The sequence below is a fragment of the Vulpes vulpes genome, chromosome 7 (assembly GCF_048418805.1).
Source record: "Vulpes vulpes isolate BD-2025 chromosome 7, VulVul3, whole genome shotgun sequence".
Taxonomy (NCBI): domain Eukaryota; kingdom Metazoa; phylum Chordata; class Mammalia; order Carnivora; family Canidae; genus Vulpes; species Vulpes vulpes.
The window spans coordinates 85805700-85819402 of record NC_132786.1 but is presented as its reverse complement, the minus strand read 5'-3'; the positions used below and the strand labels follow the sequence as shown (position 1 = coordinate 85819402).

General features: G+C 42.7%; 1 protein-coding gene and 1 pseudogene across 1 annotated transcript in view; one reads left to right on the top strand and one right to left on the bottom strand.

The window, feature by feature from the left end:
• Positions 1 to 3770: 3770 nt before the first annotated feature.
• On the bottom strand, positions 3771 to 4124 carry LOC112923837 (dolichyl-diphosphooligosaccharide--protein glycosyltransferase subunit TMEM258 pseudogene; annotated as a pseudogene).
• A 2659-nt stretch (positions 4125 to 6783) lies between these two features.
• The window catches only part of PON2 (paraoxonase 2), a 29289-nt gene continuing 22369 nt past the window's right edge, over positions 6784 to 13703 (top strand). Inside the window, exon 1 of the mRNA XM_072764332.1 lies at positions 6784 to 6936. Coding sequence (XP_072620433.1) covers positions 6863 to 6936 — 74 coding nt within the window. The 5' untranslated portion in view covers positions 6784 to 6862. The remainder of the gene's footprint in view (positions 6937 to 13703) is intronic.

The window sequence follows — 13703 nt, the reverse complement described above, 5'->3', positions numbered from 1 at the left end:
TCATTAATCATACCTCATGTAAACATCCATTATGTTCTTAAGTTGTAAAATATTAAATCAACATAATTCTATCTATGTTTGAAATGAGAAATCAGCCTGCCCCTAACTCCCATGCCAAAAGTGAGCTCATCTTTCTCCCAAGGCACCCAGGCAAATTCAGACTCCACAACTTCTGTGAAATATAAAATAATGAAAAGAAAACGTATAGGCTTAAAAAGAAATAATGATAATAATAATAAAACACTGCTTGCAGGAATAATAAATGGAAGGCAGAAAATGAAATAGGTCTCCAAAGTAATTCCTTAAGACTCTCACGTCTATCCTCCAAAAATAATATGTATCAAATAAAATCTAAATTCCTCCTGCTTGTCTGTGCTGTACACACATAGTTCATTAGCAGGGGAGATGGAGGTCTTGGAATTGGGACATTAAACAAGTGAGCATTTTCCTGGTCTGTAAAACATTGCCACTACAGAGGTACTTCTTGGCCTCTCCCACTGCCCATCATTGTCCTTTCACTGACTCTGGCAATGGTTGCCTTTTGCCTTTGCCTTCCACTAGTTAAAATGCTGTCTTGTCCTCCCAGCTGCAGTCAGGTTCATGATGTCTCTGACAATGTCAAAGACTAGCCCCAGAATGTGATAGTCAGCTGGCTAATCTTTACTCCTTTCCTCAGATGTTTCCTTGAATGGACTTTGAGTCTCCCGTCTAAAACTGAAATCTGCTGTGATACTCTTCTTTTGTTTTCTGTGGCAGGCCCAGTTCTATCCCTGGCACTGCTTTTGTCAGCCTGGATGAGTCAAAGCTGTTCACCAGAACAAAGAATAAATGGCAGGAAAGGGTACTCGAAGGAAGAAATAATGCATTTTTCAGAAAACTTGCCCACTTGAAGAAATTAGCCCAATAGTTTTTCGCTAGTTCTTACTAGGTAAAAGTATATGATCATCCTCAGAACTTAGAACCACTACTCTAAATTTATATATATGTTATTTCAGTGAAAAGCCACTTTATAACGAATCAGCCCTGTGAAAAGTGAAATTAAATGGAGTGAGAGGCAATAGCTTTTAAAAAGTAAGACATCAAAACAAGGTCAAAAATTTTTCAAAAGTGGAGCAAGAGAATGAGCTAAAAAGATAAGAGGTGGTAGTAGTAAAAATGAGATCTTAAAGTTGAAATTTTGGAGATATTGTCATTACTGGTAATGGCAAAGTCTTAAAATATAATCCATAGGAGTAGGTGGCAGATTAGGGTAGAGGAAAGGATATCATGGAAAGGGAGTGATTGTGAGCCAAGAGCTAGAATCTTCTAGGACAGGTGGGAAAGTTGTCCCAGTTGAGGGTCAGAAAATGCAGAAAGTCAAAGAGAATATTGAGAGAAGACAGTGAGAATATAGGGGATTTTGTTATGACTGTGAGTTCCAGAGCACACAACAAAAGGGTTTTGGAAGTTAGGGGGGATAAGGAGATGGGAAAAAGTCCTCAGCCAAATGGTAAGAGAGTCTAGAGGATGATGATTGAGTAGCGAGATGTTGACCACATAACATAGGGTTAAAGGGCCTAATCAGAGACCATAGATATTGAAGGTAAGGCAGTGAGTGTTGGAGGAGAGGTCTTGCTAGAAGCGTGTTCCAAGGCTCTCTTATAACTCCTGCCAGTGGAGATATAGAAGCGAGGAGAGGGACCTTCTTATGTCAAGCACAATTACTGGAAGTTTCCTTCCAATCTTCCTTTATCTTCATCTTCCATGTGGGTTCCAGGCCCTATACAGGCATCACAAATAAGTGTCATTTTCCATGGATAGGGAGTGACTGCCTGGAGCACCATGATATGAGCGACTTCAAGACCATGCCCTGATTCAGGAGAAAAGGCAAATAAATGGTCCCCATCAATGCCAGTGTCTGCTTTCCCAAGTTGAAGGTAACTCCCTAAAGCTCAATTCAATTCCTAATTTTCTATCCCATTCCTCACTTTGTAACCCACCTCCTAGCTACTTATACACCCATAAAAGCTTTTAGGACTTTAGCGTATAGCACTTCACTCTGGGACACAACCTCTACCCTTCCTGAAGGTGATCTACTCAGCCTGCTGTCCTGTCTGCTAATGATCCTCAAATCTCCATGTCCAGACAAGTCCTCATTCCTGAGCGCCAGAAACTTGTCTGAAATAGTCTCTGGGGCTCTGAGCACGTCAGGTATGTTCTTCAAAACTCCCCTCCCCTGCAACTCCGAGGTGTTCTCTCCCATCCCAACAGTGTACCTCCATTTGCCCATTTGAACAACCCAAGTCATCTTCAACTCTCCTTTTCCTGCAGTCACGAGTTTCTATGCATTTGGCCTCTGCCATTCCTTTTTTTTTTTTTTTTAAAGATTTTATTTATTTATTCATGAGATACAGAGAGAGAGAGAGACAGAGAGAGGCAGAGACACAGGCAGAGGGAGAAGCAGGCTCCATGCAGGGAGCCCGACGTGGGACTTGATCCCAGGTCTCCAGGATCAGGCCCTGGGCTGAAGGCGGCGCTAAACCGCTGAGCCACCAAGGCTGTCCAGGCCTCTGCCATTCCTTAAATCTGCTCCCTCCTTTCCCTCCCCACTGCCTCTACCTTGTTCACCATCTGTCTCTTCTCTCAAGTGGACTTGGGAAGTACACTTCAGCTCCCCTTCCCACAGCCATCAGAGTGACCTTTGTAAAACACCAGTCTTCCTAACTTCATGGCTTTACATCACTTACAGGATAAAGATCAAAATTCTTAATCCTTGACACACAACATTGCATAGGTTTGTCCAGGTACCTCTCTCTCTCTTGCTAGAGTAGACCCTACTAGGGTAGGAATGTGCACCTCCCTTACTTTGAATTCCCAGTAACCCAATAACAACTTGGAGATACAGAACATATTCAATAAATATTAAGTGAGGTAATGCAAGCAGGTAGAGGAAAAGTATAAAAAGCAACTTCGTTTTAAAGACTCTCTCTCATGCCTGTTGACATGAGATCATTTTCTACTAGCTCTCTCACTGCCAATTCATTCATCTCTGTTCTTACTATGAATAGCAGAGGTACAGATGTTTTTATTTGACAATTAATAAAATATATATCAAGGGTGGAAATGGGGTCTTGATATGAATTTTCTAATATTGAATTCTGGCGTCACCATTTTCAAGGTGTGTGACTTTGGGTAAGATACTTAAACTCTGTAGCCTTTATAACCTCTATACTAATAGTATCTGATTCAAATGGTTCTAATGGAGATTAAAGTGTGTGGAAGAGGAAATGTTCAGTAAATAAGAGCTGTGATTGATACTCTGAAAGAAGTTGCCTGCATGGTTCATTTGTAGGTAAGTGGAAACATTATTGCTGTTAGACAAGAAACATGCATGTATTTCCTAGAATGGGGGAAATGTGTCTTTACTTTTTTCCATAGAGTTCAGGCCATACAGAGTCAGCTTCTGAAGAAGATTGAAAGTTTTTGTCTCTGGTCTTGCCAACTTTTCTCTGTCCCATTGTTTTCTACCCCTCTGTCCTCTCTCTCCAGGGTCCTACTGCTCCTGGAAGAAAGGGAGCAAATCCTACAGCCCTCTGTAGAAATAAGCTTGGGTCTAGTGGGAATAGGTGGGCACTCTTTTTGACTTTCAGTATTATCTTACAATTTATTTATACATATGTCATAGCAATTGGGTCATGCCTTGACCCAATTGAATAAGCTTACTTGTTTTATTTTATTTTATTTTATTTTATTTTATTTTATTTTATTTTATTTTATTTTATTTATTTTATGGTCACACATCTGCCTTTATTGGGAGCAGCAGGTGGGACACTTCCAGCAATAGTAAAAAAATTAATTTACAAAAGCAGGGGTTCAGTGAAGCCACCTGGTTGGAACCCTTGGGAGCTCATATGTAGATGCCAACCCAGAGCAGCAAAAAGAGGACTCAAAAGCCCATGAAGACTGAGGCCACCAAGGAGATGAGGAGCTCTTTGTAAATATCCCAAGTATACTTGGTGGAGGTGACCTCATACATGAAAACCAGGCAGTAAAGAAAATGCCAGTTGCCAATAGCACTCCGTCAGATGGGGGAAGACGGCAGGGTTCCCTGGACTGGTATATCGGCTCATGGCCTCGAGCTCCATTTCGCCAGGTCATCCACCGCTCTGCCACCGGAATAACATGTTGGCAGGAGCTGCTTACTCATTTTAAACTTGAGTTCCATTACTGAACCTCAAATTATATTGTATTTTGTCCTGGGGTGTTTTTGATCTCTACAAAAAGTGAGTTCATAGTGTTCAACCTAGTCACCAAAGAATGATAATTTGTTAACTATAAATATTAAAATGTGATTGTACAACTATTTTTCTGTTACTGTATTTTTACATTTTTTAACATATTTGGATTCTCAAAAAGATGACTTGGGTTGGAGGTAGATCTCCTTTGCTCTATGAGAAGCCATAGAGTAGAGCCATCTATAAAGCAATACTTTCTTTTACTAGCAATAATTATTCTTTATAATATCTCCTCAACGTATTTTTGTGTTAAAAGATCTGCCCCCCCTTTTAAAAGAAAGGTAAGGAGAGAGAGAAAAATAAAAGGCATACTGAGGGGATCACACAGTATATAAAATGACAATAATCATGAGCCACCTATTTCACAAATTACCAGGGACATTACACATGATAATAGAGGCAAAGAACTTTAAAGAGTTAAAAGTACAATCATGAAAGGCAGTCCACTTACAGTGTGCTCCAAAGACCATTTTCAATCTGTGAACTCTTTGTTTCTGGTCCATGGTGAGATAAATATGAAAATTTGAAAGCAAGCATTTAGAAACTGTTATAGAAATTTGACAAAGTAATTTTACGTCTGTTGAATCAAATAATAAAAGATTTGGGCTTGTATTCTGTATGTCTGATTTTTTACTTCATTTCTAGTAATTATTTTCATTGTACTTCACAAAGGCAAAGAAAAACCTGTCCTTCACTACACATAGTTTGAGAAGCATTGATAAAAGGTATTATTATTTCTGAGATTTTACTTAAGAACCATTAAATTTCTAATTATAAACTAGTTACATGTCATTATTTGAGAAACACTGTTTCATACCAAGTGTAAAGAGTTGCCAGCATACAAACAAGTCCAGAACAAGTTTGTTTTGTGTTGGGTAACTTGGTATTTAAGAGTTAGAAACCATTTATCCCACGAAATAACATAAACCTGGGGTTATGCTCTCAGTGTAGCCCAGAAATCCTAGTTGTCTCAAAAAATTGCTAAGCTATACTATAGAATTTGATAACAGGTATATACTGTAGCCTTCAATAACCTGTCTTCTCCCTCTTCCTACAATGAAAAAGATAGACTTCTGATTTCCAAATCAGAAAATCTCTCCCTTCCCCATCTGCCTTGAGAAATGGTGATTCCTAGCCCTAGCAGGATCAATGGTGGGGATAGAGTAAGAAGGGGGCTACTTCTGCAGAAACTGTTTCAGAAGCAACACTAAGGAAAAAAGAATGGAGTTATAGTACTCTTCACACGAGTGACTAGGGAATTAGGAGATGGAGCTTGAGGCAACTCACTGGTTATGTTAATAACGTGAAACTAAAGTTTCTCCAAGATTCTCTGAGATTAGGTTGGTTTTGCTGACCTTGAAAGCCCTGGTTCTTTACCACAAACACCTCCGCCCTACACTCTGGGGTGTTCTCCCCTTGGTGGCCCAGCACCAAATCGGGTCTAGGCTTCATCCTGAATTGAGATTTGTCCCTGCCAGAGGGACCATGACACAGAAAGATTCTTTCAAAAGACAGCTGTTTATCTCTCTACCATTCAGCATAACCTAATATCCCTTAGGACTGAATCAGAGATACACACAGAAGCAAAGGGATGTGTTTTTGGCAAGCGGGGCAGAGAAGGGGGAGGGGGATGAGAAACTGGAATCTGCTTTTATTTACTGATGTTTGTTGAAAACTGGCAATTGTCATGCCTCCAGGGTGGCAAATAAATACTGTGAACCAGTAGAAGCTTATTTCCGACATACTCATTTGTTGTAACTGTCTCAATCTTAATGACTTAGCTTTCCCTCTTAAAGCTTTTTTTTCTTCTTTTTTTAAGATTTCGCTCATTTATTCATGAAAGACACACAGAGAGAGAGAGAGAGAGAGAGAGGCAGAGACACAGGCAGAGGGAGAAGCAGGCTCCCTGCAGGGAGCCGGATGTGGGACTCGATCCCGGGTCTCCAGGATCAGGCCCTGGGCCTAAGGCAGGCGCTAAACCGCTGAGCCACCCGGGCTGCCCTTTTTTTCTTTCTTTATTCATGTTATGGCTTGTTATGGCTTGTCATGTTATGGTTGAAGTAAAAGACCCCCCCCCCCCCCCTCTCTTATTCCCATGAGCTGAGCTGAGATCAAAAATAGGGTCTACGTCTTGAGGCCTCTGGTCTGGATGAAGCCTTACGGGGAGCGGAGCAGCGGAGCGTCTACACCTTGTTATATAAGGTAGCTGGTTCCAACCCGAGTTATTTACAAGAGAGAATCCGGAATCTTTTCCTGTAGCGAAAAAGAGTCTCGGAAACTTCATCTAGAAGTTTCTTCCAGGCCCCGGGAGCAGGGACGGTCGGTGGAGACGAGGAGGGGCAGGCTCCCGGGGGCGCCCGTCGGGGCGAGGGGGGGCAGGGGTCCAGGGGCGCGCCCGGCCTCCGCGGGGGCGTCCGGGGCCGGCGCCCGGCTGAGCCCGCGGTGACAAAGGCCAAGGGCCGGGCCGGGCCGGGGCCGGGCCGGGGCCGGGGGCGGGGCCGGGGCGGAGCGCGGCCCGAGCGGGGAGGCGGGCGCGGCGCGCAGGGCTCCCCGACCCGCGCCAGCGAGGCGGCGCCGGCTCCCGCGCCATGGGGCGGCTGCTGGCCGTGGGCTTGCTGGGGATAGCGCTGGCGCTCCTGGGCGAGAGGCTCCTGGCGCTCAGGTAGGTGGGGGGCGCCGAGCCGTCGGGGCGCGGGGGGCGGAGGGGGGCGGAGGGGGGCGCGGGGGGCGCGGGGGCGGAGGGGGGCGGGCTCCCCGAGGCCTGGCCGGCCGGGGCCGCGGGGGAGGGCGCAGGCCGTGCCGGGAATCTGGAGCTGCGGGCGGGGAGCCCCGATTGCTGGCGGCACCGCAGCTCGCTGCACACCTGGCCCCCGCGCCCGGCCTGGCCGCGCCCCGCACCGGGCGGGCCCGCGCTGCAGACTTCCCGGGAAGTGGAGGCGCCTTTGCAGCCTCGCAGAGATCTTTTCCACCCGGTTGGACCAGCGGGGGCTTTGCAGTTGCAAACCCAGCGCTTCAGCTTTGTTAGCAAAACTAGTATTACTCATGCACCGAACCTTTAATTATAAAGATTTGTTTCAGATCTTGGGTGCTGCTGTGCTTCTCTTTGCTGCCCAGACCAGTCGCCGTGGCTAATAAAGCTGCTCACCATCCCTTCCCCCGCGTAGTTGGAGAAACTTTTCAACTTTCTAATCTTGGCGCTGTGGAGATCGAAGTGACTCGAGATCCTCAGCTACTGTTCTTACATCACTTCCTTATTTATGGCCACTCGGGAACCCTGGGGCCAGAATGTCAGACAGCATGAGCCTGGTCCATCTCCCAGTTTAATTGTGATGAAAACCGCGGATGGGTGGACATCAGAGCTTCTAAATTAACCAACTCAGATTTTAGAAGCCTCCTGCAAAAGGATTCCAGAAATAGTGAGCACCTTCTCTGTATGGTGTGCCCTCCTAGACCCCTGTAATGGAGTGAGGCACGGTCCTTAATCTCTAAATTCACTCTATGCCAGGGGAGGAGAGAAATGAAACAAATATATCCATTAGGATGTCCAGACCAGGGACAAACCAACCCCTATAGGCTTAAGGGGGAAAGATTCCAGCCCCTGAAAGTGGCGTTCAGGAGGAAGAGACTATTTGACGTTAGCTTTGAAGGATCAGTGAAGCACATATGGGGTCATTCCGGATGAAAAGTGCAGCCCCAACAGAGGGAGAAAGGTGGTGAAGTTTGGAGACGAGCTGTAGACCAGCTTGAGGGGAGCATAAAGTTAAGGGATGAGAAGAGTCAGGGTTGGGGAAAAGGTGGGTCTTGAGGTGGTTAATTAGAAGTTCAAGAATTGGGGCCTGCTTTGATAGGCAAGGCAGAACTATTGATTGGGGTATGTGTGTTTGGGTATGTGTGTTTAAATAGGAATCATATAAAATACAATCAGTTGCTGTACAGAATTAATATTCTGTACAGAATTAATATTCTCTGCGCTGCTGTAGAGATGAAGCTGGAAGGATGGATTGGAAGAGAGCAGTAGTTCTCCATCCTGGCTGTACCTTAGCTTCTCCTGGTGGGCTGATGTCTGGGCTGAACCCCTAGAGATTCGTATCCAGCTGGTCTGTGTGGGGCCCTGGGGATGAGTGTTTTTTTATTTTTAAAAATTCTCCTTATAATTGTAATATGCAGTTACAATTGAGAAGTAGTAGAACAGAGAGTGAATAGACGTGGGGAAACTCGTTAAGGTAGTTGCAGTAGTTTGGAGAGAATAACAGGACAGGGGCCCACACTCTGGAGCCTCACTGAGAAAGGGGGACATCAAAGGTGATACCAGGGCTTCTGTCTCTACCGTCCTGGAGCTGGAGCTTCATCTGCTGATAGAGGGATGCAAGTAGGAGGAACACATGTGGTGGAGGAAGGATTGCTTACTGGTAGAAAATGGACATGTTGACCTTAATTTTCCTGTTACGTAAATACCCAAACCTGCTCTGCAGAACGTTCTTGAGATGGATGATTTTGTACGACTGTCCAACTTTCAGTTTCAAAGGTGATACCACTAAAATGTACAAGCTCATTAAACTTCCCTAAAGTCCAAACCACCCGTGTTCCCACAAGTTGAAGTTTTCCCAAATAATGGTTTCTTCTTAATAATCTTCAAGTTTTAAATGTAAGTCCCTTTAAATGGTAATTGTAGTTGCAAACCCAAGAAAAAGTAAATAAGGCTTATTTACATAGAATGTACCTTATAGGTAATTCACAATTTAATGCGTCTTTTCTTTATAAAGATTTGACCGCAATACATTTTACTGAGCAGTGACTTTCTAGGTCACTAGATCTAACTTCATTGGATAGTTGGAGTCCCAAGTCAGTTGATGTGAGAACGTTAGGATATGTGATAGGTGGCTAGATGCAGCAAACAAAAATGCAGGATGCCCAGTTAAATGCGAATTTCAGATAACCAAAAAATCATTTTGTTGTGTAAGCATATCCCATTGCAATATTGGGGCATAATTGTACTAAAATATCATTCTTTATTTGAAATTCAAATTTTGGCGTCTTGTATTTTATCTGGTAACCTTGTGATTGTGGAATATCAAGTGCCTGCTGTTTACAGGGTTATAGGTGGAATGCTCAAATGCATAGCATCTCTCCTTTTACACCCTAGGGTCTATTTTGAAAAGCAGCATGTTCCTACCTCCCCATAAGGAAAGGCTCTTCAAAAAACAGGCTGGTTTTTGAAATAGGTTTCCCCGCTATTTCATTTTTTAAAAAAGATTTTATTTATTCATGAGAGAGACACAGAGGGGGGGGGGCAGAGACACAGGCAGAGGGAGAAGCAGGCTCCATCTCCACGCAGGGAGCCCGATGGGGGACTCCATTCCGGGTCTACAGGATCACACCCTGGGCTGAACGCAGCGCTAAACTGCTGAGCCATCAGGGCTGCCCCCTGCTATTTCATTATTCTATTTTTAGAGATGGCACTTTGTACTTAGGCACTGAAGTTGTTTCTCTCCCCCAGGGTATTCACTTAAACTTCAATTTGAATTTCAGATAAATAATGGATAATGAATATTTTTTTTAGTATAAGTATATCCCAGATGGATAAATGGAATCAAAGCCATCTCTTTCCTTCTGGACTGTAACTGGCTAAAGTTCTCAGGGGAGGATGGCATATTACACCCAAGTTTTCCACTCCTCCCAAGTTGAGCAATAAAGGGGAAAATAGAAGTACGCAAATATCCCCAAGCCAGTTGCTACCTGTTGCAAAGTACACACCCTTGGATGAATCATGAGACTTGAGTGCATCAGAGACCCATGCATGAGCAGGAATCCCTAAATAGGCATCTGAACATTCTGCCTTTTGCGTGATAGATTTTATGACAGTTACACCAAAAAGCCATCCAGACTGCTTTTGAACACTTCTGCAAGGTCAGGCTTTATTTTTTAACCACCATCTTCCCTACCATGTATTGTGTGACTACTGTGTGCTGATCATTGTGTCAAAAGTGTCAAACGTTCTTTAATATTAAGCCAAAATGTACATTTAAATTTTTTTTTAACTTATTGAGAGAGAGAGAGAGCAAGGGGGAGATGCAGAGGGAGAGAGAGAGAATCTCAAGCAGACTTCTTGCTGAGTGTGGAACCCCATGTGGGGCTCGATCCCACAACAGATACCATGACCTGAGCCAAAATCAGGAGTGAGGTGCTTAACCACCCAGGTGTCCCTAAGCCAAAATATACATACATGTACTGACATTTGGAAAGAAAGCCTTTTACATTTATGCCTTCATTCTGCAATAATGTCTTCCTTTCTGTATTAGACATGTTAAAGCTGAGGCTGGAGGAGGTCAACTAGTTATTTCAGCAGGTAATTAGTGCTGAACCTATACTCCAAACCAGGTCTTCTGGATGCCCCAATTTCCCCACTGCCTTTCCTGCCTTTGGAGCAAATTACTTCCAGCCTAAGATGCTTACTCACAAATTCTTAGCTACTAAGTACTAAAAGCATTACAGGGGCCCAAGGAGTGAATTCCAATGGGTTTTACAAGTCTGTATATAAAAGATAAAGCCCCCGTTTGCCTATATTTAAGTCTGTACTTAAAAGATAAAGCCCCACAAGTAGTTTGTAAATTCAAAGGCCATGAAATATGGAACAAAGCCATGCCAGGTAGTAACACTGTGTTCCTAGTTTGCTGAAGATGAGGCAACATAATAACTAATTGCCCCTCTCCTCCCACTCTGTATGGATAATGCTGTCTCCTGAATAAAAGAAATGGAAATTGAGGGGCACCTGGGTGGCTCAGTTGGCTGGGCACCTGCCTTCAGCTCAGGTCATGAACCCAGGGTCCTGTGATCGAGCCCCACAAAGGGCTCTCTGTTCAGCAGAGAATCTGTTTCTCCCTCTTCCTCTGGCCCCTCCCTCTGCTCTTGCTCTCACTCTCTCAAATAAATAAATTAACAAAATCTTTTTAAAAAAACATTTAAAAAAAAGAAATTGATTTCATGGTCATGACTATTGGCTAAGGGTTCATGCTTGTGGCTAGATAGCCTGAATTCATTTCTTAGCTCCATTGTTTACCTGGGTTCTTGGCTTTTTATTTCACCTTTCTGTACCTCAGTGTCCTAACCTGTAGGATGAGAATATTAATACTACACACTCCATAGTGGGGCCATGAAAAATAAAAGAGTTCATTCTTGTAAAGTGCTAAAACAACACCAAATATATAGTAAGTGTTCAGTGAAAGTTACCTGTAATGACAATGTGCAAACAGGGGCCCTTAGACTTTTGTGACATAGATCTCTTTGGCAGTCTGTTAAAGCCTTGGCTTCTTAGCATTATGCTTTTATTTTATTAAAATTTTTTTGTGTGTGTACATGTGGTGCTCCTTGTTTGTTTTTGTTTTGTTTTGTTTTTATTTTAATTCCATTTGTTAACATACAATGTTATATTAGGCTCAGGTGTACAATATAGTGATTCAGCACTTCCATACATCACCCTGTACTCTTCACGATAAGTGCCCTTCTTAATCCCCATCACCTATCTCATCCCCCTCCCCCCAACCTCCCTCTGGTAACCATCAGTTTGTTCTCTATAATTAACATTTTATTTTTTATTTCTCTCTCTTCCTCCCTCTTTCTCCCTCCTTTGCTCATTTGTTTTTTTTTTCCTTAAACTCCACATATGAGTGAAGTCATATGGTATTTGTCTTTCTCTGACTTATTTCACTTAGCATAGTACTCTCTAGCTCCGTCTATGTCATTGCAAATGGCAAGATTTCATTCTTTTTTATGGCTGAATGCTGTTCTATGTTATATATATACCACATGTTCTTTATCTATTGATCAGTTGATGGACCCTTGGTCAACATCATGTTTTTAAATGCATAAAATAAAATACACAGGATTCCAAAACAAAATTAAATACTATTTGAGTTAATACTAATTTATATACTTTAATACCATTACCAACCTATTTTAAAAATCTAATGTATGATATAGTAACATAGGCTTCTTAATTAAAGCCTTAAATAGATATAAAGGTAGTTAAATATGTAGCTATAGATATTTTGAAGTAGTGGTGAGTATAAATGATATTTTGAGATATTTACCACAACTGAAATGTGGTATAACAGTATCTGCGATTTCTGTTTTGACAGAGGGACACAGATACTGCTAATAGAAAGTTCTGTGGTTTCTTGCCTGCACTCATCATCAAAGGAAATGCTTAATTTCAGAAGGTTTAAATAAAGATGTATTATTTTTCCCCCATCCATGTTCACGGATCCCAGAATTTTACCCATGGACTCTTTGAAGGTCACTGGACCCCAAGATGAGGAAACTTGATGTACATGTGTCTGGTGGATGTCATTGGGGAAATGATTGCTGGCTCAGTTGAAGAAAGACAGTGTATTTTTTAAAAAGATTTTATTTATTTGTTCATGATAGACACACAGAGAGAGGCAGAGACATAGGCAGAGGGAGAAGCAGGCTCCATGCAGGGACCAGATGTGAGACTCCATATCAGGACCCTGGAATCACACCCTGAGCCAAAGGCAGACGTTCAACCCCTGAGCCACCCAGGTGCCCCAGGGACACAATGTATTTGCTTTGTTGTATTATACCTATCACATAGTTATGACTCAAAGAAAAATAACCAACTTTTAATGAAAAAGAAGAGGAAAGTGAGAAAAGCAAAGAGAACCCAGAGCAGTAGTGGTTGCCTGGAATGTTGCGTGTGAGTATGGCTATGGATTAAAGGGGAAGAATGCTGGGATTGATTAGCAATGTCTGCATGACAGCAGACAGCTGTTTCTGACCTAGTACATTCATAAGCAGGCTATGGACATAAGTGCTAGGGAGCAAGTAGGCTGTGCCAAAATGTCACTTATTTGTGTTTGTACCATTTACTTATTTATTTTTAATTTGGCCTGAATTAACTAGCATTTAGGCTTATTGATGTACTAGCCCAAAGAGGTTTGTGTAGCTTTCTCTTGTATATTCCCCCAAACATCTTAATTCTATTAACAGTTAAGAGTGCTTTCAGCCTCAAGTAACATACCTCAATTATACTTCAATTAATTATAACATATACAAATATAAGGCTTATTTTTCTCACATGATAAAAACTTTGTAGGAGAGTCATTCTACAGCTTGTCCCTTAAGCCCATGATCATATCAAAAAATTAGGTTCTTATAGTTTTGTCCTTCAGTCCTTCACTTTTGGCTTTCTGTCTTCAATCTTGTCATGTTAAGGCTGCTGAATGGTTGTTACAGTCCTGAGCACGGCATGTGTGGTCAAATCATGAAGAGAGAAGGGGTGACTCCAGTTAGCGCTCTTCTTGTATCTGCCTTTTTTATCAGGAACAAAAATCTTTCTCCAAAGCCCAAGTCATAGGATTGCCCCTAAAAATAAAGGAGGCTGGGAAAGCAAATATTTGGCTTGTCTCTCTC